Below are 26,807 nucleotides of genomic sequence, written 5' to 3'. Positions count from 1 at the left end.
GGAGCTTAGATTCATGGGGCTGGTTGGGAGCTGGGGGCACAAGATTCACCTGGAGTTAGGAGAGCTGGTCTGCTCTGGGGTGGTCTAGGAACCTGGGTTCACTGGAGTCCACTAGAAGCCTCTTGTCACAGGATCTGCCAGGAGCCACTGAGGCTGTTCAAATGGCTGTTTCTGGGCGGGTATGGGCACTAGAAAATCCTCTACCATCTTGCTTATGTTACTCCTTGTCTCTTCTAAGAATGACTTTTTTTTTTTTTAAGGGCCATATTTGGGACACATGGAAGTCCCCAGGCCAGGGGTCAAACTGGAATTGCTGGCCTATGCCACAATCCCAGGAACTCGGGATCTGAGCTGCATCTGAGACAGCTCACCACAATCCCGGATCCTTAACCCACTGAGCGAGGCCAGGGATCAAACCCGCATCCTCATGGATACTAGTTGGGTTCATTACCCCTGAGCCAAAACAGGAACTCCTCTACTACCTTTTTTAATATTTCTAATTTTGTGGACTAAGAAACATGGTTATCCCTACTTCTCAGATGAGTAAATTGAGGCATAGAGCATTCAAGTCATCTTTCCCAAGGCCAAACAGGGAAGAAGGGACAGAACTAGGACTCAAGTCTAGGCAGCATGGCTGGAGCATCTGTGCACTCACCCACTCATTGGGCAATACTGCCAGAGTGAGAAAGGGAGAGGCAGGAGTTACATCGAGGGGAACAGCGAATGGGGTGGGGGGTGGGAGCTGTGCTGTGACTAACAAGGAATGTGAATAATCTGCGGGTAAATGGATGGACAATAAGCACATAGAACATTTCTTACATCACCTCCCCTCTTCTGTCCCAGCTTCTCAAAGCGGCTGAATGAAGAGATATCAGAGAAAGCTTGTAATTATTTTCTCTTCCAACTAAATCTGGAAATGACCATCTGATAAAGCAGGAGAAATGGAGGTTAGACACAGAGAAGAACCATGTTCTGAGATGCTGGAGTGGAAGACCAGCAGAGAGAGGTGCTGGGACCAGACCTGCCTGAAAGGATTTTACTTTCCAGTCCTTCAGGACTAAAGGAGGTTCTGCTGCTGTGGGCATAGACCTAGGATACCCAAGGCTCCTCTGCTCTCCTTTCTTCTCTGTGCTGCTCTTCCTATTTCAGAAGTTGTGAAGCGGAACTAGCACCATCTCTAAGTGCTAGACATCTGGATATATTTTCACATCCAATGAAACTTCCGGGAGCCATGCACAGGACAGTTGTAGCAGGATCGTCCCCATCCACTGCCACTCCATATGCTTTGCAGTCACCACAGTATGGCTCTTTATAGAGTTACTAAGTGCTTTTACATCCCTTCTACAGTTTTGCCCCAGCAACAACCCATGAGATTGGTAAGAAAAGGCAGTTCTTAGTAAAACTCCGCCGTGCTCCAATAGTTCCTCGGACTTTACCTTGCCTTCTTCACTGTAATTGTCACCTTACAAGTGGATATCCCCTAACAGAGCATGGTTTACTTAACAGCAGACCAATGTCTTTAAACTGTATTTTCAACACATAATACAGTGAGTGATACAAGTCATGTAATGACAAATGAGGAGCCCTCAGGTTTTTTGTCCAGAGCCCTTCACCACAGTACTTGAGGTAGATCATTAGGTGTTCAGGGTTCACATGTAGGAATCTGGTCATGCCAGCCATGGGCTTGGACACAAGAAAGGTGTAACCTTCCTTCCCAGAGCTCCCTTCGTCAAAGGACATGCAACGTGATCAGTGGGACCCAGAGAGAGAAGGTATGTGAAGAAGAGTGGAGACTAGAATGCACAAGAGATGTGAGATCTAATAATGATCCTCTTACCCTTTCTCACTCAGAAGTGAATGCAAAAACTGTGGAAAGTTCCAGGAAAGCACAGCCATAGACTCATAGTCAGATGATCTGAAGAGGGCCTGTCAATCATCAGAGTCCAAACTTGTGGGTGGGCAGGAAGAGAACATGGGCCCCAGAGGAAGAGGACATGCTTCTCGCTTCAGGCCCTGGACTTGAGGATTTCCATATGTAGCTCTGCCTATGGAAAGGTGGATTCTGTGGTGGTGTTTTAGGGAAGCCACCGACCAATGAGAAAGTGACATTCTTATTGCAGCTGTAGCTGGTTTCCATGAAGTCTCGACATACCGAGTTATTAAAGTTAAGTGCATTCCTAGGGATGCTTTAACACTAATATAAATATTTCAGAGTGAGTTAGATGAGGCATTCTATCAAACATGTCCATAAATTTGGTCAAATTGCGTTAACCTATGTTATCAAGGAAGGTATCCAAATGGTCTTTTTTGTTGTTGTTGGGTTTTTTGTTTTGGGGTTTTTTTTTGGGGGGGGGGTTGCGTTTTAAGGCCGCACCCATGACATATGGAGGTTCCAGGCTAGGGGTCAAATCGGAGCTACAGCTGCTGGCCTACACTACAGCCACAGCAATGCCAGATCCGAGCCGCCTCTGTGACCTACACCACAGCTCACAGCAACACCGGATTTTTAACCCACTGAGTGAGACCAGGGATCAAACCTGCATCTTCATAGACGCTGCTCAGATTCATTTCTGCTGAGCCATGAAGGAAACTTCAGTCTTGTGCTTTTTAACTTGAAATTTGCAGCTGTTTATTTCATATTTTAATATAATGCTTGGTTATTTTATGAAGAAAAACATTTAATAATAATTGAATGCAAAATCACACCATAAGAAATGCAACTGCTATGCTTGCTCCATGGCCTCATTTGCACAACGTACTCCAATTATAGGTGTTTTGAAAATGAAACACTGCTGAAAAGCTATTTTTAAAATTAAGTGAGTTATAATAATACTGTCTTAGTTTAAAGTAATAACCATTTCTCACTTTGAGAGTACACAGATTTCCTTTTGGAAATATACAACCGTTCTATTCTTCTAAATTTTTCTGGGAATTCCCTTCGTGGCTCAGTGGTTAAAGAACCCAACTGGAGTCCATGAGGACGTGGGTTTGATCCCTGGCCTTGCTCAGTGGGTTGGAGATCCAGCATTGCAGTGAGCTGTGGTGTAGGTCGAAGACATGGTTCGGATCCTGCATTGCTGTGGCTCTGGCGTAGGCTGGCAGCTGTAGCTCCAATTAGACCCATAGCCTGGGAACTTCCATATGCCGTGGGTGCAGCACTAAAAAGAAAAAAAAAAATGAAATCAATCAATCAATCAATAAAATTTCCCTCATCTCCCTAGAGTTTCTGAATCATCCTTGACATTCTTCTTTGCCACTGTACTAATCTCACAGAAGACTGAGTCCTGAGGTCCTGGGAAATCCCATCCCTTTTCTTTCTTTCTTTCTTTCTCTCTTTTTTTTTTTTTTGTCTTTTTGCCTTTTCTAGGGCCGCTCCCGTGGTATATGGAGGTTCCCAGGCTAGGGGTCTAATTGGAGCTGTAGCCGCCGGCCACCACCACAGCTCACAGCAACGCTGGATCCTTAACTCACTGAGCGAGGCCAGAGATCAAACCTGCAACCTCATGGTTCCTAGGTGGATTTGTTAACTACTGAGCCACGACGGGAACTCCTTTTTTTTTTTTTTTTTTTCTTTTCCCATCCCTTTTCTGATCGAAAGTTTCTTTGAGAAAGAAGGAAGTGCTGAGTATCACTCATAATTACTCAACTCTTATTGCTCCCCAGGACATTCACTCATTAATTCAAGAAGTGTATCATGACCTGCACCAGGCACTATTCTAGTTCTGAGAATAGAGTACTGAACAAACTCTTAAAGTCCTTCGATTTATGTGGTAGATCCTATGGAATGTTGGCCTGAAATAAATATGCTGCCAGATATTTCTCTAGCAAAGATGGGTTTACTTAGAATTGCAGAAAATTGAAATGCGGGGTCTGTAGCCATGGTAAGCCACATGCAAGTCCCCAGACAGCAAGGGAGGGAGAATGCCTTCATAGAGGAGAGAGAGAAGATGGGAGAGCTTCCAAGTTCATAGCTTTTCCTGGCTGATTCTTACCAGGAGAGAAGGCTTTCTTCCTTTTCGGTTTGGCTATCATCACAGGGTATGAGAGCGCCCCCTTCTGGTTTGCTAATTTTATTTAATTGAGGTTTCTTTTTTTTTTTTTAAGCAGGAGGAGAAAAATACTAATTATTTAAAAAGCAGTTTGAAGGGTAGAAAGTAAAAGATCAAGGAGCATTGTTTCATCTAGGGCACAAGAAAGCTCTCTTTAATAGGTAACGATGAGTAAATCTCACTGAAGCGATAGCCATGTGAATATTGGAGGGAAGAGCTTTCCTCTGGAGCAAAGACCTGCGGTGGGAATGTGCTTGGGGTATTCAGAAACAGTGAGGTGGTTAGTGTGACTAATGTGGAATAAGCTGCGGGAAAGAGCTAGAGATGACATCAGAAACGTAGCCAAGAGCTATATCATGTAGGGTCTTGGAGGCCCTAGAAGACTGCATTTTATCCTAAGTAAAGAAAGAATGGCAAGCAGAAGAATAACATTGTCTGATTTATATGTTATAATATCACTCTAGCGGCCTGTGAAGAATGGGCCAAGGTAAAAGTAAGAAGATTAGTTAGGTAGCTGCAGAAATAGTGTAGGCAAGTATTGGTGATGCCAAATTTGGTAAAGATGATAAAAAGTGATCAGATTCTGGGCATTTTCCAAGGTAGAGCCAAAAGAATTTCCTGATAAATGGATACAGAATATGAGAAAATAGAGTTAAGGATAATTATAATTTTCTGGCATGGAGTTCCCGTTGTGGCTCAGTGGTTAACAAATCCACCTAGGAACCATGAGGTTGCTGATTCGATCTCTGGCCTCACTCAGTGGGTTAAGGCTCCAGCATTGCTGTGAGCTGTGGTGTAGGTCACAGAGGCGGCTCGGATCTGGCATTGCTGTGGCTCTGGCTACAGGTCTGATTAGACCCCCTAGCCTGGGAACCTCCATATGCCTCGGGAGTGGCCCTAGAAAAGGCAAAAAAAATAATAATAATTTTCTGGCATGAAACACCTAATGACTGAGCAATGCTTTCCTGAGATGAAGACAGAAGGGGGAGGACATAGCGGGCAGGGAAGCAAGTTTGATTTGGCACATATAAAGTTTTAGATGCCTGTTAGAAATTCAAATGGAGATGATAAGGAGATGGTCGAACAAGAATGGAATTCAGAAAAAGCCAGAGTTGGAAATAAAATTGGCTATTTCAAACCAAGAAACTAAATGAGATGGACGAAGAATTTGGGATAGATAAAGAAATAGTAACTCTATGGACTGAACCCAGAAACTTTTCACTATTTGTGGATGGGAGAAATTTGCAACATTGAGCAAAGGATAAAGAGAAGCCTTGGGTAGGAGATAACCAAGAGAGAATGGAGTTCTATGGATAGAAATGTCCCAGAAATAGTTGAAGGGATGGTTAACTAGCAAATAATGTTTCTGATGCTGCTGTTTCACTTTTCAAAGGCAGTTATTTTCTTAACATAGACTTTCTTTTTTGGTTCCTCTCTTCAGATGTGTCCTAATGGGGTATACCTAGGATTTTTTACTGATCTCATTCGTCCCAATCCAGGCAGCTTCCCTTTTCTTCATATTTTCTCAGAAACCTTGGCGAAGTAATTTCTAGGACAAGAAAACCTCTCTTATTAAATCTAGCATGATTTGAGAAAGCAAGGCCTCAAAGGGAGCCATGTAAATCTCAGAACAACAACACTGAGGTTAAAATAAACTCTTTTAAGCCTTTGTCAATTGCATCACTTGAAACTGTTTTCTCCCATTCTGTAAGTTGTCTTTTTGTTTTCTTTTCAGTTTCCAGGAAACCAAAGCCTTTAGGAAGACAGAAGCCTTTAGACAACAATCACCCTATTCCAGCCAATGTCTTTGGAAAAATGTGGGGCCCCACCCTATCAACAAGACCAAGTGGAAGGCCTAGACCTCATCTCCCTTGACAGTAAGGAGGAATTCTCTTCCTTCCAGCTAGGGTGGCATCAGAAGATGCTGAGTGGGAAGACTGAATATCACTCCCACCCTGAAATAATGAGGCACTTCTTGCTTGGGGGGTTATTGAGGAAGGTTAAGTGAGAATTTGGATTTCAAAAACCACTGGTAATAAGGTCACCCACTCCACCACCACAGTATCAAAGATCATTCATCAGGATTTCCCATCATGGCTCAGTGGTAACAAACCCAACTAGTAACCATGAGGACGCAGTTTCAATCTGTGGCTTCTCTCAGTGGGTTAAGGATCTGGCATTGCCATGAACAGTGATATAGGTTGCAGACTTGGCTCAGGTCCCACATTGTGGCTGTGGTGTAAGCCGGCAGCTATAGTTCCAGTTCAACCCCCTAGCCTGGGAAATTCCATATGCTGTGGGCGTGGCCCTAAAATGACAAAAAAAAAAAAAATCATTCGTCATACCAAAAACCATGAAGATATCAGCTTGAAAAGAAAAAAAGGCAATCAAAAGTCATCAAACCCAAGATGACAGAAGCTGGAATTATATGACGGGGATTTTAAAGCAGCCATCATAAAAACGCTTCAACAAGTAATTATAAAACCCTGGAAACAAAAAAGGCAAAACCACCTAGAAAATCTTAGCAAATGAATAGAAGATATAAAGAAGAAACAAAAGTAAGTTTTAGAACTGAGTAATGCAATAATTGAAATTTAAAACTCATTGGATGCGTTTGAAAACAAAATGGAGATTTTAAAGGAAAGAATCAGTGTACTTGAAGATAGACAATACAAAATGCCCAGTCTGAACAACAGAGAGAAAAAATTAACAGGAGTCACCATTAGCTCAGTGGTTAATGAACCCTACTAGTAACCGTAAGGTTGCGGGTTCGATCTCTGGCCTCGCTCAGTGGGTTAAGGATCCGGTGTTGCCATGAGCTGTGGTGTAGGCTGGCAGCTATAGCTCTGATTCGACCCCTAACCTGGGAGCCTCCATATGCTGCAGGTACAGCCCTAAAAAGACAAACAAACAAACAAAATTAACAGAGACTCAGGGTGCTCTATGAGGCAATAATAGAAGAGCTAATGTTCATGTCATCAAAGTCTCAGAATGAGAGGAGAAAAAATAAGAATGTAGGGTTAAAAAAGAAAAACTATTCAAAGATGTATTAAAATTTCTCCAAATAGCAAAATGTACACACCTACAGATTCAAGAAACTGAATGAAACCCAAACAGGAAAAACTCAAAGAAATACATACCAAAACACATTATAATCAACCAGCTAAAAACTCACAACAAAGAAAAAAATCTTCATAACAGAGAAACAACACATTAACTGCGGAAGAAAACAATTCAAATTTCTCATCAGAAACTAACAAGGGTAAAAAGAGCAGCATATTTTCAAGTGCTGAAAGAAAAGAACTATCAATCTAGAATTCTATACTCAGGAAATGAAGGTGAAATCAAGACATCCTTAGGTGAAAGAAAACTAAGAAGTTGTCACCGGCAGACCTATCCTAAGAAAATGGCTAAAGGAATATTTTGAAACAGAAAGAAAAAAAAAAAGAAGGAAACTTAGAGCATAAGGAATAAATAATTCAACCCCTAACCTGGAAACCTCCATATGCCTTGAGTGAGGCTCTAAAAAGGAAAAAAAAAAAAAGGGTTGGGGGAACAAAGAAAGAACAACAGAGTAAAAATATGGGGCAAATGTAATGGATGATCCTTCTCCTCTTGAGTTTTCTAAATTATGTTTGAAAATTGAATCAAAGTTTCTAACATTACCTGATATGGTTCTCAATGTGTGGAGAGGATATATTTAAGATAAGTTATTAAGGAGAAATGGTAAAGGGATCCCATACAGGTAATATTTCTAACATGTTAGTTGAACTGGTAAAATGCCATCATCAGTAAACCAAGTTCTGTATGTATAATGTAATGCCTTGAACAGCCATTTTAAAATCTATTTAAAGAGATACTCAAGATACATCATAGATACATCAAAATAGAATTATAAGAAATATTCAAGTAGCCTACAGAATGGCCAGGAAAGGAAAACAGAGGAGTTCCCTGATAGTTTAGAGGCTAAGGATCTGGAGTTGTCATTGCTGTGGTGTGGTGTGGTCCGGGAGCTCCCACATGCCACTGGTGCAGCCAGAAAGGAAGGAAGGAAGGAAAGAAGGAAGGAAGAACAAAGAAACTATCAGAATAGTAAAAAGGCAAGCTATGTAGTGAAGTAATGGGAGAAGATATTTGTAATACATTTATTCCGCAAGAGACTTATATCCATAATATGTGGTTGTCCAATTATTCCAGCACAATTTGTTGAAAAGATTGTCCTTTCTATATTGAATTGTTTTTATACTTCTGTCAAAAATCAATCAATCATGATGACTGTGGATATATTTTGTGGGTATACCCAAGGGTTAACTATTCTGTTCCATTGATTTACATAATGTATTTATTGATATATTATGGCTTTACGAGACTTATAAGTCTACTATTTACTGTATGTTTTCTTCTTGTTTCTTCTGCCCCCACCCCGGTCCCGTTCTACTTTCATGACCATTCTATTTCTTTTGATTAAAAGAACGTCTTAATTTTGCTGTAATATACTTAAAGCCTTCATTTTCTCATCTGTAAGGGATTATGCTAGTATTTCACTCACAGGGTTGTTATGAGGAGTAAAGGAAAGAATGCAGGTACTCCTGGTACTTAGCAATTTTCAATGATGTTGTTATTATTCCCAGCGCCACCTTTTTGTTCACCATACAACCTTCTCTTTCCTTTCATGTTCTCTGTTCTGTATCTCTGACAGGTCATATGCTATAGCAGAAAAAACAGGCCATATGACCTTGACCAGTTTTTAATCTCTCTGAGACGTCACAGTAATTTCTCATCTGTGAAATGAGGGTTTCACAATTTTAAGAGTTCATTTTTTTCCTTGTTTATTGAATATATATTATGTACTAGATTATGTAGATCAGTGAGATGACTCAGTTGGTTTTCGATCTCGTGACTTCTCCCCCCTCGGGGGAAGAGATATAGCGTGAGGGAAGTGAGTTTCTTTTAGTGCCTGACCTCCAGAGAGCAATATGCTGGCTTCCCCAGCATGCTTCATCTTATTTCTTCTCTGCCAGCTCACAGGTGAGTCCAGCCAAATCCTCCTGTTTTCTTTATTGCCTATCCCATTCTAAGGTAGAGCTCCAGGCTCCTGTGTCTACTCTGGGCTCTGCTCCCTCTTCTAACATTTATTTTATGTCCTGTGGTCTCTGAATCACAGAAGGCAAGAAGACTGGAGGGAGAGGAGAAGGAATTACTTTGGGGACTGACTGCCCTTCTGACCGTCCTCAGGGCAGCAAGGGCTGAAAGAAGTGGTGTTGGGTATCAGGAAGCCTCTGCTCTAATCCAGATTCTGCCATGAATTAGATGAAAAATGTCATCTTCTTCGGACCACAGCCCTCCCTCATTTTTAGAGTAATTTTAAAAGCAAAATGAGATGGTACAGGTGTATATTTACTTATTTAGAACTATGTATTAAAATATTTGAATTTAACTATATTTATAACTGATAAATATGTTTTGTAGTTACATAAATATATTTAGAAAAATATTTTTGAGTGATTAGGCATCACAATCAAATTGAGGACAGAAAACCTTTGAATTTTCTCTCTTTACCCAAGCAATCCGATCAGTCTCTACTTAGAAAACCGACTCATAGGCACTTTGGGTTTAATGCCATGAAGGACTGAGGACGTTCTGCACCTGTCACAGGTATTCTAGTCTTTGAAGATTTCACTATGGTCGGGGCTTTCAGAAAGGACCAGGAACCGCCTAAGTTAGGAATATCTCTCTGGTCATCAAAGTCATGGGGGACCACCTTGAGGTCTCCCTCTGAGCACTTGGTGGAGGTTCATTCATGTGTTCCCCAGGGCTGCCTATGGAGACCTGCCCAAGTCCACAACCCAATGCTGTCCTCCCCCACACCTGGCCTCACAAAGTGTTCAGCACTGTCTCTCACCCTCCCTGAGTTCGTTGGAAGTTTGCATTTTTAGAAAACACCTGGTTCTAAGCAGATGGCTTAGAATAGACCTTTGTCGTAAAAACTAATCCCTGAACGGAAATGATGATCAGTTGTGGAACTTGGGGACCGTGAGGTGGGGGAGGACAAGGCAGGACTTTTAAATCCACGTGCCCGCCTGAAACCTGATCCAGGCAGCAGGGTGCAAATGTGTGCCCTGCTCTAGGAGGCTGTGGCAGCCTATGCGGTTGGCCTCCCTTGGTTGAAAGGAGTCTGAGATTGTCCAAGAGCCTCCAGTGGGCGAGACCTCGGAAGCAGTGGTGACCCTGGACAAGGGCTCCTGGGTTTAACTTAGTAGCTATATTATTGTGGGTAAGGTTCTCAGCCTCTGAACCTCAGTCTTTACAAGTATATGAGAGAAAATGAAGCCGAACTTGCAGAATTATTGTGATGTTTTAAATGAGATATAAAATACAAAACAACAGGAGTTCCCGTCATGGCGCAGTGGTTAACGAATCCAACTAGGAACCATGAGGTTGGGGGTTCGATCCCTGGCCTTGCTCAGTGGGTTAAGGATCTGGCATTGCCATGAGCTGTGGTGTAGGTTGCAGACGCGGCTCAGATCCCACGTTGCTGTGGCTCTGATTAGACCCCTAGCCTGGGAACCTCCATATGCCACGGGAGTGGCTCAAGAAAAGGCAAAAAGACCAAAAAAAATATATATATATAACATAATAAAAACAATCACCATTTATATAAGCTCTCATTACACCAAAGGTGAAGTCTCTAAGATATTATTATAGATTCTGAGAGGTCAGGTGTCTTACATGAGATTATATAGCTGTGTATGTGTGTGTGTGTCTTTTTAGGGCTGCTCCCTTGGAATATGGAGGTTCCCAGGCTAAGGGTCGAATCAGAGCTGTAGCTGCCAGCCCATGCCACAACCACAGCAATGTGGGATCCGAGCCGTGTCTGCAACCTACACCACAGCTCACGGCAACACCAGATCCTTAACCCTTTGAGAAAGGCCTGTGATGGAACCTGCATCCTCATGGTTGCTAGTCAGATGGTTTCCACTGAGCCATGATGGGAACTCTTATGTGGCTATTAAGAGGTAGAGCAGAGACTCAGTTTCCAAAGCTAGTGCTCATTTCATCACACTAAGCAAACTGCCTAATGTCATACCATCAGGAAAATTGCTCAATAAATGTGTATTTGAGCTGAATCTTCCCCAGGGATTCCTTCCCTCTCCAGGTACATGAGGCCAAGGAAATACCAAGGAAAAACAGGTAACTCTGCTTCTAAAATGTGGACACACCTACTGAGAACCACCCAGGCCAAGATCAGAGGAGCCAAGGAGCAGCTCTTACAGCCTCAAGCATTCTCACCTGGAAAATGAGCATAATTTTAAAATGATTATATGATACAGTAGTGTTGAGGAGACAACAGATAAAAAGCAACAGGAAAAGTGGGTGAGGAGATATTGGGAAGGTGTTGCAAAGGACCAGAACAGACAAGAAGGAGGGAGTGGGAGATGAGTGAAGGGCAGGGCAGTAGGGAACTTGAATGTGAATGTCACAGGTTAAAGCTAGAGTATTGGCAAAGGTGGCTGGTGAATTGGGAGGTTTGCCAGCCTCTGTTTTGTGTACATCTTACATGGCACTGATTTTAAATGCTTTTTCCAAGATTATTAGTTAAGGGGAAATTGGGTAAAGACCAATAGTTTCCAAAATCATTATTATTTTTTCTTTTTAAAGCAGTGGTTTCCATTTAGAAAAAGAAATCTTACCCAGAAACAAACAAGTAAACAAATCTAAAGCATAGAATCAAAGCCTCCCTGATGGGGGGAGAGTTTCATAGCCTCCACCCACTCGATGCACCTCCCTCTAAGATTCCAAGAAATACACCGAGGCACTGCCACAGACCTCAAGGTTAGCAGGTGACACAGCTTGGGAAATCCTGCCTTAGGAGCCCTTGTTCCTAATCCTGGCTTTTCTATGCCTTGGGGGACATCACTATAACACTCAGAGCCTCAGACCGCTCACCTATAAAAAGGGATTGGACTAAGTAGTCCCTAAAATTCCTCCCAGCTTTGAGATGCTCTGGTCCTTGGTTTCCATGACAGCTGGTGCATTCTGATGGAGGCCCCGAGTGCTGGGAGAAACACTCAGGCATGGCTTTACTGATGATGTCCCTTCCTCCCATCCTGAGCCTTGGGGTAACTGGTTAAGGGAGGAGGTGACAAGCCAAAGGAAATACAGGTAGCAAAAGGGAGGAGCTGTTGCCCCCTCTTGTTATGAAGGGCATCTTAGGGCTGATTCTCCTGGTGCAGAAAATATCTGCGACTTGGCCAGGGCAGAAAGCAAAGGGTCTCCTGCCCCAGCTCCCTTCACCTCCAAAGGCAGATTTGTGGGAATGCTTGCTGAAAGAGATATTCCCCTGCATGGAGATTGGACATTCTTTTGTGCTGGGATTTAACCAGGGACCAGTAATATAGGCATTAGGGTCCAGACTACCATCTAAGAAGCTTACCTTGCTGAGAGGCCATCCAAGGTTTTGAGAAATCTCGCTTTTAGCCATTCTTCCAGAAATGAGACCCCCCAAAATGGGAAGCTTTCTCAAGGCCTGGCTCTTCTAACACTACAGCCTGTCCTTCCCTCCTGGCTCCTACTATGCTTCAGACTCTGCCCTGCACTTTTCAAAATGCTTTCAGATCTGTATTTACGCTTCATTCTTCCCCAAATCTTGGTGATAATGGTTGTTATTTTTCTCCTATGAGGGTGAGAACACCAAAACTCAAAGTGGTGGTGGGATGCAGCTGTGGCAAGAATACAGGTCTCTGGAGCAGACAGAGAAACTAACTAGCTTCTAATGTCCCTCTTGCCCTTTTCTAGTTTGGGGTCTTAGAAAGTCACTCAGCATCTATAAAGTGCAGCTTAACCTCTATCATATAGAGTTGCTTGGAGGGTCAAGAAAGGCAACACCCATTAAACTAGTTTGTGAAGTATAGAATGATACCAAATGTTTGTCGCTGGAGTTATTTTTACAGAGGAACCAGATGAAACCCAGGTCCCCCGACCCCCAGTTAGGCCAGAGCTTGAACTCTTTTTCACTATTCCAGGCTGACTGGGAGGAGAGGCCCTCTCCACCCTTCACTGAGTGAGACCCCATACCCCATCACCAGGTGATCTGGAACTGAATGCCCATAGATCAGTCATCTGCTAACTCACAGCAAAATGGTATGTCCAGTCACCACCCAAAGGAATACCTCCTCTTGGAGAATTTAAAGTGGAAAAAGCAGTGTCATTCATGGTGGAATTTCAAGTGGTAGGTATGAGAAAGTGTTGAAGACTTCCTCAGGGAAGGGCTTTGAACTAGGCTTTAAATAAGACTTTAGATGGACAGAGAGAAGGATAAAGCACCAACAATTGTGAGGCAGAACCTAAACTGGAGATCAGCTAAAGGAAGAGGCCCAGCTGCTAGTCTTGTGGTAGCAAGTGAGTGGTCCTAGCCTTCATATCTTCCCACAGCATCCTGTCGTCATCCTGGCCACAGAGCTAAAGCTGGGGCTTTTCTCAGGTAGATCAACCCAGGATGTGTGATACCCCTGAACTAATTAATATGCCAGAGGAAGGCTACCAGTTGAGCTGGGTGCCTGTTAGTGGTACCTAAACCACTTGGCTGCTACAAAATAAGAAAGATATGAAGTGGATGCAAAGGAGGGTTGATCCAGGTGGGAGGGTTGGGGTGGGGGGTAATGTAGGTTTGTAGAGGAATCTCATGGGACCCAATCCTCCCAGGCCTTGTAGATAGGTTTTAGTACCACTCATTCTCTAGAGTCTTCTGATCACACAGATTGTATAACCTCCCCCATAGTATGTTCCCTAAGTACCTGTAACTTCCCCTTTCACAATAGGTGTTGTTACTTATTTAATGACTCTCTCTCAACTCCATGCGTATAAGGATTATGACTATCTTGCTCCCCAGCTATAGCTTCAGCTCCTAAACAATGCCTGGGACAAACATGGACCTAAACACATTCTTGTTAAAGAAAGGAATAACTGAATTAGTAGACCATGACCTACCTAGATATGATAAAAATTTTATAGGGTTGCATACTGCCAATGGAGAAGCCACCAGAGAAGGGAAGTTCAGTTCAGTCTTAGCAGCTAAGAAAAGAAGTGTGATGTTTCTGGATCCCCTTTCACCGTCAACTAGGAAGAGGAAACAAGACTGGTTAGGACTCACTAACCCAGCCCTCTCTCCTCTGAGCACACATTTAGGGAATGGCCTGGAGTACTTTCTTCTTTCATGACCCTTCTCATTACCTTGAGGATACATTTAAGATAGAACAATATTCTCCATTTAGGTTCATGTTGGCCATTTGCACTGTATTGTCTAATTTCATTCTAACAAGAAATGGTGAATTTGGAGACGTTTTCTTATATCTCCATGCAATTCACATTTCTTAAAATTTACCTGAGAACATTGCACCACATATGTAAAAATGCGAAAAAAAATATTTACTTATGGCTTAAGTGCACACACACATACAAAACACTAAAGCCACATCCTTGCAATTTTATCACCTCCACAACTTAACCTCGTGTGAAAATGAATTACTCAACATTGCCCTAAATCCAAGAATTGCATGCACTTAGGAGCAAGTGACACCCAGTTTATTTGACTGCAAAATATTCACCCTTTCCACCTTGCTAAAGTGAAAGAGGGAATGTATTAACTGATCAATCAATAATTCAAAACAAAATTGATTTTTTCCGTAACACTTAAAGGGACTATTTTGACAGCCCATGAGATGATCAAAGAGAGCAACAAAAAACCATCCTGCCTTAGTATTAGAGAAGCAGGGAGGGTAGCTTTTTGAAAAATCAGCTTACTTAACAGGTTGATTGGATAAAGGCTTGAGTGATCCAAAGTGTATATGCACTGACTGATAAATTATAGGGGAGAAATGTCTGAAAATAGGAATCAGCTCCAAAAAGATATTTACCCCAGGCTCCAGAGTTGGAATCCTCATGTTATCACCTGCTAGCTTTGTGCCATTGGACAAGTTACTTGGGATTTTTTGAATCTGTTTTTTTTTTTTTTCATCAAATCAGGAGTTAACAAACTTTTGCTGTAAAGACCCAAATAGTAAATATTTCAAGCTTTACAGGCAGTATGAGCTCTGTCACAACTACTCAACTCAGGCTTTATAGTGGAAAAGCAGCCATAGAAAATATGTAAAGAACACGACTTGCTGCAATAAAGTTTTATTTTCAAAAATGAAGCAGGCAAATAGGACAAGGAAACAACCTAAATGTCTACTCACAAACGAATGAATAAAGTAGATGTGGTACATGTAAGTAAAATAACATAACAGCATAACATGAAAATGGAGCAGACCAGGTTTGTCCCATGGGCTATAAGTTTGCAGATCCCTGAGTAAGGACCAAAGTTTGCAGATCCCTGAGTAAGGACCAAAGTTCCCAATTTTCAGGATTGCTTTAAGGGTCAAGAATAATCTTTACAGGAAATGTTTGACAGAGAATAATCCCTTAAAAATATCAAGTATAATTATTTGGAAACTCTTTCCAGGGTAGTTGAGTTTTAGTAGGAATTAAGATTTTAGATATCTGGCCAGGCCAGTTACAGTAATTTGTCATTTGCTAGAAGAGGCATGAGTTACATCAGTGCTGGGGTGGCAGAAAATATCACGATAAGAGATCAAGTTGTGAAATGAAATAGAGCCTGAATGCTTCATCAATCACACAAGCCCAGTTAGGCTCAGTGCCTGGGACTCATGATAGTTTTAATTTTAGTTTTTTTTAATCAGAGGAAAAATAAATATAACAACAATAATAAATATGTAATAATGAATCCAACTTGTAGTACATTCATATTTATACCAACACAGTCCCAAAATATAAATTTTAATTTTTTTTTTTTTTTGGTCTTTATAGGGCCGCCCCTGCAGCACATGGAAGTCCCCAGGCTAGGAGTCAAATCTGAGCCATTCGCCTCCACCACAGCAATGCCAGATCTGAGCCGCATTTGCGACCTACACCACAGCTTGAGGCAACGTTGGATCCTTAACCCACTGAGCGAGGTCAAGGATCAAACCTGCATCTTCATGGATACTAGTCGGGTTCCTAACCTGCTGAGCCACAATGGGAACTCCTAAATTTTAATTTTTCTATGGAGGAACAAATAGCTAAGGCAAAAGTACATACAGCCCACAAAAGCCATAACAGCCCTGCAGTAACTTCATTCTGATTACGACTGTCAGGAGCCTATAGCTTGCCTTCTTTGTTAGTTTTTTTTTTTTCCCCAGATTTTCTTTGTTCCTGAAATTTTAGCTTCAAGTATTCTGTTAAGAGGTAGAAGGGAAAATAACTTTGGGTTTTTACTTTTGTGGAGAATATATTTAAGGAGAAGACTTGCATTCTGGTTCTAGTTTTGCCACTATTTCTGAGCCTTGAATAACTTCTTCAGTCTCTATTCAATTTCCTCACTTGTAAAATTACACCATATAAGGCCTTGAACCTGTGGATACTGATGTAGGCTTTGCCTCTTCCCACATAGTTTCACTAAGTCATTTAATCTCAGAGTGTCTCAGGTTCCTGATCCATAAAAAAAGGATATAGAAATATTCTTCCTCTAAGCATTGATTTAAGGATTTCATGAGATCAGAGTAGGTGCTTTCAAACTGCTAGTCCCTATCTAAATTCCCTGACAGGTCTGTGCTAACCCTAGAGTCCATCCCTCAGATCTTAATGGGTAGAAGGTGATATTCCCCACACCTGTTCACTGGAAATGCTCAGGTGACCATTTCTGGAAGTTTTTTCAGTAGCCGGTCTAAACTGTTTTTCACAGTAATGGTTGTTTGCAAGTCATACTTTTTAGAGATGAATTAAAATTGAAGTGGAACAAAATTTTGCTGGGGGGGTGGGGTGGTGGCAAGAGGCAGTAAAGCCTTACTGCAATTCCTAATAGTTCAAGGTAAGTATCATGAGTTAGTAGCGTGGGTGTGTTCCAGACCTCCCAATCTCTCACTCTCTTCTTTTCCACTCAAAGAAGGATATTGGAATTTGGGTGAATGAGAACCTCATTTGAGGATGATCTTGAATCCACTCTAATATATCATAAAATTGGAAGATAAATCCATCCTCAAACTTCTTTTTTTTAAGTTTTATTGAAGTATAGTTGAAGTATGGTTTTTTTTGAGTTTTATTGAAGTATAGTTTCTAGTGTTGTATTAATTTCTGCTGTACAGCAAAGTGATTCAATTATACATATACATATATCCATTCTTTTTTAGATTCTTTTCCCATATAGGTTACCACAGAATACTGAGTAGAGTTCCCTGTGCTATACAGGACAGTTTCAAACTCCTAAGCTACCTCTATCTTTAAGAACTGATAGTTTGCCTCCCAGTGTCCTGGTTTGAGCTAGAACCTCTGCCCCAGGTCAGACAGACTGGCTACCTCCTTCATCTGCAGCAAAATCAGCTCTCCCAAGAGCAAGGTAGGAGTCCTAAGTGGAGTTTGAACAGTAACCTCCCCACTTGTCCCCCCACAGGAACTTGTCAAAGATGGAGTGGGCCTCATGGTCTACCTCAGAGCTTGGTCTTTTAAGCCAGAGGGCTCTGGGAACAGGGTGGGTTCACCCACAGTCCCCTGCTTTCAGGCAGAGAGTTCTGACCTCAATACCTTTGTGTGAATGAGGTCAAGGGTTTTCCAGGGCTGGTTGGACAGAGAGGGATTCTTGGGACATTTCTAGAACACAGAAGAAGTGAGTAATTAGTGGTCAGGGTAAGGACTCGGGTTTATTTATGATTTTCTGTTTCTGCAGGGCCAGCTGCCTGTGGAGTCCTGAAAAAGCTAGTTGGCGCTGTTGGGGGGTCTGTGACTTTCCCTCTGAATCTCTCAGCAAATATGATTGACAGCATTATCTGGGTCTTCAACACAACCACTTTTGTCACCATACAGCCAAAAATGGCAGACAAAAAAGCCCTTATCATAGTGACCCAACAGCGTAACAAGGAAAGGGTGGACTTCCCAAATGAAAGCTACTCCCTGAAGCTCAGCAAACTGAAGAAGAATGACTCTGGTGCCTACCGTGTAGAGATATACAGCTCAACCCTCCAGAATCCCCTCAGCCAGGAGTATGAGCTGCGTGTCTATGGTGAGCAGAATCAGTTCCAGAAGTGGATGTCTGCCTTCATAAAGTGGTGATATCCCCAATACCAGAGCAATTCAAACAAAGGCTGGATAAACCCTTGGCAGGAATGGGGAAGAGGGAACGCCTGCACAGATGAAGCAGATGTAACTGACCCTTGAGGTCCGTTTTTACCCAGAGATTGTCAGGAGCGTGGTGCAGTAGATGGGCCATAGGAAGCGGCCATCACACATCAAATGTTGGCTTATTTCTTATTACTTTTAGTTGCATGGTCTTGGCTAAGTTGCTTCGTCTCTTTGAAACTTAGTTTCAATATCTGTAATGGGGAGGAAAGTAATACTATCTTAGAAAGATTATCAAGTATAAATATCAATCACACCTCTTCCCCTGAAGAGTCTAACCAATATACACAAAGATCAGAAGGAATATAAAAATATCAGCTTGATTTTTTTCCAGTAAAACAAGATAAGAGAAATACTTGTCCCAAGTCTAGACTTTGGAGGAGCCTATTCAGGGAAAATGAACTTTGTGAAACAATTACTCAACCAGCTACAAGAATAGCTGCCTTATTCACCAAGCTGCAATACTAGGGTCACCAGGAGATGGGCCATGTACCTTCATGCAGGTGTGTCCTCCTCATAGACATAGCTGAAAAGAATGGAAGAGATGCATTATGTAGGCAAACTAGCCATGGGGAGGGGAGAAAAGGGCAAACCACATTTAAACAGCATCTTAACAGCTCAAACATGTAAATAGAGAAATATAGATGTGTAGATGAGGCATGCCAGACTCTCACTGTCTCAACAATGAACCAAATGCTCATCCTCTGAGAGAGAGGAGTGAGCACAAGGTAGAGAGAGGGACCAGAAGTGTTGCTCCAATACTGTTCCCTCTCGGAGTGTAAAGTGAGTCCAAGGTAAGAACGAGAATTCTGCTCTGAATTGCTGCTTCCTCTCCACTCTGCAGCATACCAAGGAGATTCTGGTCCAAGGTTGACAAGAATAACTAAGAAAAAGAGGACTTAGAGTTCCCTGGCAGCTCAGTGGCTTAAGGATCTGGCATTGTCACTTCTGTGGCTCAGGTTGTTTCTGTGGCATGGCTTTGATCCCTGGCCTCAGAAATCCCACGTTCTGTGAGCGAGGCTAGGAAAAAAAATGAAGAAAAGAAAAGAAAAAGGAGGACTATGGACATAGTTTCCAACCTTGCTTGTCTATTTCTCTTTTACAGAGTACCTGTCAAAGCCCAAAGTCACTGTAGGTCTGCAGAACAATAACAATGGCACTTGTGTAACCAATCTGACGTGCTCCATGGAGGAGGGAGAAGAGGATGTAACTTACAGCTGGATGTCCCTGGGGCAGGCAAACAATGAGTCCTATGGTGGCTCCATCCTCCCCATATCCTTGAGGCGGGAGAAAAGGGACATGACCTTCATCTGCCTGGCCAGGAACCCCATCAGCAGCAACTCCTCAAACCCCATCTTTGCCTGGAAGCTCTGTAAAGGTGACTGTCACTCCTTTCTTTCCAGGAGACCCTGGCCTCAGGACTAATATCTTCTTCAGCTCCTGCTCCCCATGGGAACAATCCCTTTGTGAAAATGGGATACCCCACCACCACCCTGCCCTGAGGAGTTACCGGGGTGGGAGGAAGGTTGCAGTTGCTCCAAAAGTTGGAGCATTTTCCCTAACTGACTCTTCTCCCTGCCCTGTGCCTCCACCCATTCTCTCTTTAAAGGTACTACTGGCGGCCTGGCTACCTCTGGAATCTTCAGCATCCTGTTGTCGTTCATACTGCTCTGTTTCCTTGCACTGATGCTAATTATTTTGATCATACGACGAGAAAGAAGAAAAGGTAGAGTGTTTACTATTTTTGCCTTCACCCTCATTCATGCATTTTCTCCCTCATTCATTCAGACAGCATATGTTGGACTGTGTGCCGAGCTTGGTGCTAGGCACTAAGGATACAGAAATGAAAAAGCCGTAGTCTCTGTCTTAAGGACAGCACCATCCGTCTGCACACTCTTAGCTCTGGAGTGGAAAGAGTACTTGAGCCCTTAACTTCTCTCCTATGACCAAGGTCCCAGTTCCCTCTCCAGTGCCTGCCCCCCTTCTTCCCCCAGACAGAATTACTGGTGTAGCCCACCTACTGACATAGGGCCCACACTGCTGACTCTGCTTCTGTGACTGGGAAGTGATGGCTTCCAACTCTAAGGTCTCATAGACTAGCACTCATCCTCATCAGAGCCCCCAAACCTCCCTAGTTCTCTCCATTGGATCAACTCCAGGGACTTTTCTTTACTCCCCACTAAATGGGTCATCCAGATGGAATGGTGGGCCAGTGGGGGTGGTGATTGGAAGGTAAGGCCAGTTCTGATTCTCTCCCAACTTGGTTTCAGCATCCATCGAAGAGAAAGGGGGAGTGGGCACTCATCCGGAAATTCTTAGCTGCAGCCCCCCTTCTGGAGAGACCCTGGAGTATGACACGATCCCTCACCTTAAAGTGAGTCTTTTCCCATCTTTCCTGGGGCCTTATTCTCCTCTCTGAGGCCCTCTTTGTTTTACTTGAGATTTTTCCATGGATTTGGACAACATGGGAAACAAGAAAGTATAACCCTCTGAACCCAGTGAACCTGGGTCTCCACCAAGTCATTACGGATTCTCTCTTAGGCAAGGGTTGGTGGTCTCCGGAGCACCTCATTCTAATCCAGCCAATAAGGCTCACCCTGTGACTTATGGAATCAATCCTTCCCCTCCACAGTTTACCATGGCCACTCAACAGGCATGATTCCTTTTGCATAGGGTAGAGAAGTGGAACTTTGACATGTTTGATTTATGATGTCAGAAGACTGACCTTAGGATGCCATTTCCTCTGAGACAACTCAAGGAATCTTTAAGAAGGAGCTCAGAGGGTCTGCAGTGGTTCTGGGCCCACACTCAAGGCTTCCCAAGTGTGGGTCACTGAGCTGAAGTGTATGAACACAAGATTAACTCAAAGAAAACTCTTTGAAAATCCTAAGACTAAGGTTTAAAGAAATTCAAATAACAAATACTGCATGTTTGTGCTCATATGAAGTATCTAAACTAGTCAAGCTCATGGAATCAGAGAGTAGAATGCTGGTTTCCAGGAGGTGGAAGGAGCAGGAAATGAGGAATTGGTAATCAATGGGTATAAGTTCTCAATTATGCAAGATGAGAAGAATCTGAGATCTGCTCTACCATATGGTCTCTGTAATTAAAGACACTATTGTCTACAAAAAAAAATTAAGAAGGTAGATATGTTGTGTTTTTATGACAATAAAATCAAAACTTAAAGAAAAAAAAAAAGAGAGACAATTTAGAGACAAGAACTAGATAGACAGCTTCAAAAGTATCCTCTCCACCCCCAACTTGGGAACAATAATTGTAGCTCAGGTTAGATTTGCTCCTTAGGAATCATAGTTGCCCTCTTTTTTTATATATGATATGGTTTATTATTATTATTATTATTAATAGTTTATAGTGCCATTTTTCACACTGGCCCATTTAATGAAGAAATAAAAGCACTTTAGAGTCTAAAAAAAATCTTAGTTTTTCTCTAGACTTCCATATATCTTGATCAGGATGCATCTTCTTACACTTATCTATAACTTTTATAGGAAGAGACAGTACGTTTCTTCTTCAAAGTTATTTGTGTCCTGAGAGCTCCTTCTTTCCACACAGGGGAGACCTCTCTGTGCTCCACTCAGGCCAGCTTCTGGCAAAATTGATTACTTTGTCACCATCCTCCTTCCTCCTGCTCAAGACTCACTCCCTGGAAACCACAGGATTGTCCCGGATGTTCAGGAATAAACTTTACTGACCCAGGACATTTTTCTCCAGCCTGGACGGAGCTTTTGTGTTGCTGTCATTGCTTTATCCCTTTAGTCATTCTTTCTGATTTGATCCACCAACCCTTTGACTGACAGAAAAGTTTATTTCTAACATTAGCAATATTAACTTCCAATTATCCTTTAATCACCTTAGGAGCCTCATAACTCATGGAACTTACATATCCTATATATGTACTAAGTCATGTAAAGCCAACACAGTTTAAAAAGTATGCAATTGCTTCTTGAAAAAAGTTATTAATAATTATAATAGCAGTTATTAATAATTATAAGAGCATTTCCTATAACCCATTCCTGCTTCAGAACCCTCTGTTCCCTCTCACCATTTCCTCCCACCTCTGCTTTCCCTTCTCTGGATTCTGGAGGCCTCTTTGGCCTTGTCTATGTGACCTAGGAGGGTAAGTGATGATTTATTTTGTTTGTTTTCTGTTTTTTAATAGAACACCATTCCAGAGGAAAATTCGCTTAACACACTTTATTCCACCGTGCAAATACCTCCAAAGGTAAGAAGCCTTAGGGCTGAGCTTCATCTTTGTTGCCTCATTCTTTCTCCTGGTTTAAGTGCCACTTAGAATTTCATTGACCCCGGGGATCTCATATTCTCTGGTACTAAAAGGTAGACCAGTACATCCAATTCCCTTTGCTTAAGGTTACACAAGTATGTGAAGAATAGAAGAGAATTGTGTTTTAGGAGTTGAATGGAGGTAATGGGAAACAAATAGAGTAGGAGAGAGGTTCCAGGTAAGGGAAACTCCATGGGGTCCTGACTGAGGGTATGGGGAAAGGTCCATCACTTAGGCTGTGTCTGGGAAGGGAAGGATGGCTGGGAAGGAAACGCCAGCTTTTGAGCCACCAGTAAATTGGAGGCCGGAGAACATTCCTCTTCTCTTCCATGCTCTAGCTATGTAATATCTGGTTTGCATCTTTCTTCAGTCAAACTACTAATGTAGTAAGCTTTTATTTTTTCAATTTTTTTTGCCATGCCTACCGGCATGCAGAAGTTCCCAGGCCAGGGATCAAACCCACCCCCATGCAGCTGCGGCAATGCTGGGATCCTTAACTATCTCTGCCAAGAAGGGAACTTCTCATAGTAAGATTCTAAAACTTATTCCTTCACGGATTACTCTTGGCAGAAACAGAGATGTCTTCCTGTTTCCTCTCCCAACCAGATCAGAAAAAGGAGATGGATAAAATAGTTTGCTTAATAATAAGAAAGACTGGTTTGGATAGATTATTAGAAGGAAAAGTTAGGTTCATTAAGCATTCAACAAGGTAATTGCGGTTAGCCTTAAGGAATAGTTTCTCTAAAGTCGAAATGATTGAGCAAGGGGAGCAAGCACAGTGGGAGGTTTGGGTTGGGTACCCTTGGCAATGAAGAGTATCTGGGATAGTGGGGTTTCCTGGAGGAATCCAGAGCCCTGCCCTCTCCAGAGCACTGCATCCTACTGTCTCCCTAACAGGTGGAGAAACCCCACTCACTGCCCGAGTTGCCAGACACACCAGGGCCATTTACCTATGAAAATATCATCTAAACAGCTCTGAGCTCCTGGTGACTCACTCCAGAGAAAATGGTCAAAAGAATTCACTGATTTGACCAGAAACATCAAGGAAGAATGAAGAACAATGACTTCCTTCTAGAATAAACTATAATCTATTCCCCTTCAGAGTTAAGGGTCCCTAATCCAACCCTCTTCTGAGAAATCTCAGCTCCAGAACAGAAATGTGATTATGAATTTATCAGCCAACTTTAAGCAAGGAGCTTAGAAACATCTCTGTTGAGATGTAAATGAAGGTTCACACATAAGAATGACTGCTGCCATTCCAGAGTTTGGAGATGAAGAATATGCCAAGGGTTTGGTGGCCAAGATGGCAAGAACTTCAGAGTGGCCAATGTTCCCAGTAGAAGTAGAAGACAGTGGTCATAAATGGATTTATTTACTGACTCATCAACTATGTGCCTTGTATAGTGCTGAGCTTACCCTGATTTGGGTCAGACATGCTCTCTATACATCTGAAATTGGCCCTCTGCAAACTTCTTCTTCTTTTTTTTTTTTTTTTTTTTGTCTTTTTGCCATTTCTTGGGCCGCTCCCACGGCATATGGAGGTTCCCAGGCTAGGGGTCCAATCGGAGCTGTAGCCACCGGCCTACGCCAGAGCCACAGCAACACAGGATCCAAACCGTGTCTGCAACCTACACCACAGCTCACGACAACGCCGGATCATTAACCCACTGAGCAAGGGCAGGGACCGAACCCACAACCTCATGGTTCCTAGTCAGATTCGTTAACCACTGCGCCACGATGGGAACTCCCTCGAACTTTTTCCATGGGCCTGACCACAGATTCCAGATACCCAGAGCGTCAAGTGTGGATCCACAGGACTTGGGAGTCTATGTGCACAAGGCCAGAGAGGCCAGAGAGAAGACTCGGTTTGGCTGGCTGGAAGTTCAGAAGTAGGCCTGGCCCAAAGGCAAGGACAGTTTTTTTGGTGGAAAGGAGAAGCCCAGGCCTTTGGCCTGAGCAGGAACCCATCTCAATGGAAGAAGTGCACCTGAAGACCCATTGTGAATCTATTTATAGGAGACTTGGACCCAAGGGGGTGGTCACTTGCAAACCTTTAAAGCTATTTAATTCATTCAACCAATATTTATTGAGAACCTCTGCTAGGTCAGTCTAGCAAATAAGACAGACATGATCCCTGACCCCTTAGAGCCCACCTTTTTAAAGGAATGAAAAACACGTGTATGGAGAGGATTGCTTAAGATGTGTTCCTGGACACATCTTGAATGGAAATGTTTGGAAGGGATCTGAGGTCCCAGGGCTGGGGGTGTGAAGTGTCTTCTTTATTCAAGGGCAAAAAATCATGGATTAAGGGAGTACGGGGCCTCACAAACTGTCTTCCTGAGGCATTTGGGGCAAGAGTGAGTTCTATGGAGCTTTAGAAGAGGCAACTTTGGAAGAGGACATGGTTAGCTAGGAGGCTGGTAACTTCCTTATCCAGCTAGCAGGCTGTAGTTTCTAGGGTAAGGTAAGCTGGCTAAAGCTGCGAGGGAGGATTGTGATTGGTGTATGTCAGGTTCCTGGACAGATGTTTCCTGATTTGGGTTTAGATTTGTGATGTGGGCTGGGCCACTGGGGCAGCTGTCATTTTGTGGGTCCAAATATATGAATTATGAGGCCAAAAAAGGTGAAGAAATGTGCGTTAAGATTTGTGAAAGGAGAAAACAGCTGCTGTGTCTGGAAAGGCCCACCAGGGAGATAAAGAACTTCCAGCTACCAACTCAGCCACGAGAGGAAGGACGTTTTGTACATTCCAGCATTCTCAGCACCTCAGCCAACCCCATAAGACTCAGAAGAACCACCTCGGCAATCTGCAGAAGAATGAGAAAAAAGATAACTTATTGTTTCAAGCCACCAAAGAGAGGGGTGGAGGGATCATCTGGGGGGAAAAAAAAAACAGCAACAAACCTTCAAATATAAGATGGCCAATGTATGAGATAATAAGCCTTCAAGAAAAAACTAAGGCTGAGGGGACCAAGAGCACACTCTGAGGCTGATTTGAAGGGAAATGAAAGTAGAAAGTAGGAGGCAGTCCTCTAGCTCTGAGGAACCTGAAAGAGGGGCCCCCTGGCCCATCGGCCCCACCTGTGGAGCTGTGCAGATGAAGGGGTGAAAAAGACAATTTTCTCTGTCCTTCTAGGTTCTTGGCTGAGAACCCCTGTAGTAAAAAGATTAACAAAAGAAAAACAAATGGAAGTTTAAAAACAAACACACCTCCTGTACACATGTGTGATACCCAGGAAAATGGAATAAACCTCCATGAAACGGCCCCTTCCGTCACCATCTCCAGCTAAAAACAAAAGAAGAAGATGGGGGCAGTTATGGGAGGTTATCAGGCAAAGCACTGTACCACATGGTCGTTACGCAGTTTTAAATCACCGCCTTCTCCATTGCTAAGAGTTTTTGGACATTTAGCCACTCTCCTCTTCCTGGTACAGAGAGGGAGATTTCACTTACGCCTGTTCATGTTTCTCACAGAAAGGTAACTTCTACTGCTTTTCAGAGCTTTTCCTATGTCTCCGGTTTCTTAAAATATAATCAGCACAAAATAATCCTTATGCCAAAGAGACATTTTTGAGATGGCATATTCTGCTCCCTTTCACAGGCGTGTCCCTTCTGAAGCATCACTTCAGATGAAGTGCCATTTGTATGATAAATATTGTAAATGCTAGTATTTATTACTATAATTTTCTAAGTGAAAAAATAAAGCATCTTTTGAAATAAAATCAATATGTCTTGAGGAAAAGTTGTTTTTTTTTTTTTTCCGCAAATTCTTCCCAAAAAGTGGGGGGTGGGGTGGAGTGTGGCTATTGCAGCACTTGAAGGGGAGAGCGATCCGATGTGGAGCCGGAAGAGGGAGCTAGGGCTTTCAACTTGTCCCATATCAACTGAGCATGTGTGTGACCCTCACTGGTGCCGCCTTAGCTGTGACACTCCACTACATCTTCAGGGCCAAGAGTGAAGCCAGTGAGGCACTCACCTTAGCACAAAATATAAGTGGACACCAAAAACCTCAGTTATTAAGGTAAATAATATTTTCATGCAATATGTAGAAAAATCAAAATTAATGCAAAACTCCATTGTGGGAAAAGGGAAATTCCTCCCTTTCTCCTCTTTGTTCTTTTGGCTAGCAACTAAAATGACATAAAGCAGGAGTTCCCACTGCGGCTCAGCAGGTTAAGAACTCAGCAAATATCCATGGGGATGTGGGTTTGCTCCCTGGCCTCCATCAGTGGGTTAAGAATCCTGTGTTG

The 26,807-nt window shown here is 42.7% G+C and overlaps 1 protein-coding gene across 1 annotated transcript; it reads left to right on the top strand.

Annotated features, from left to right (window-relative positions):
- Window positions 1–8,881: 8,881 nt before the first annotated feature.
- SLAMF7 (SLAM family member 7) lies at window positions 8,882–26,279 on the top strand. The gene is made up of 7 exons (XM_005663187.4): window positions 8,882–9,077; window positions 17,806–18,138; window positions 19,360–19,632; window positions 19,864–19,980; window positions 20,525–20,628; window positions 22,435–22,497; window positions 23,455–26,279. The coding sequence occupies exons 1-7, from the start codon at window positions 9,026–9,028 to the stop codon at window positions 23,524–23,526; spliced, it is 1,014 nt and encodes a 337-aa protein (XP_005663244.2). The 5' UTR covers window positions 8,882–9,025; the 3' UTR covers window positions 23,527–26,279.
- The last annotated feature ends 528 nt before the right edge of the window (window positions 26,280–26,807 follow it).

This window comes from Sus scrofa, chromosome 4 (assembly GCF_054392235.1).
Source record: "Sus scrofa isolate SSC_HxYL_T2T_F1_AM1 chromosome 4, Sscrofa_HxYL_maternal_Yorkshire_Landrace_v2.0, whole genome shotgun sequence".
Classification (NCBI taxonomy): domain Eukaryota; kingdom Metazoa; phylum Chordata; class Mammalia; order Artiodactyla; family Suidae; genus Sus; species Sus scrofa.
This window is presented reverse-complemented; position numbering and strand designations above follow the sequence as displayed.

What these genes read in the sequence shown, in the direction of transcription:
- SLAMF7 (XM_005663187.4), top strand. Translation starts at nt 9,026, where the DNA reads ATGCTGGCTTCCCCAGCATGCTTCATCTTATTTCTTCTCTGCCAGCTC. An exon ending in GTATGAGCTGCGTGTCTATG is followed by an intron (nt 18,139 to 19,359) that starts GTGAGCAGAATC and finishes TCTCTTTTACAG; the next exon opens with AGTACCTGTCAAAGCCCAAA. An exon ending in ACGACGAGAAAGAAGAAAAG is followed by an intron (nt 19,981 to 20,524) that starts GTAGAGTGTTTA and finishes ACTTGGTTTCAG; the next exon opens with CATCCATCGAAGAGAAAGGG.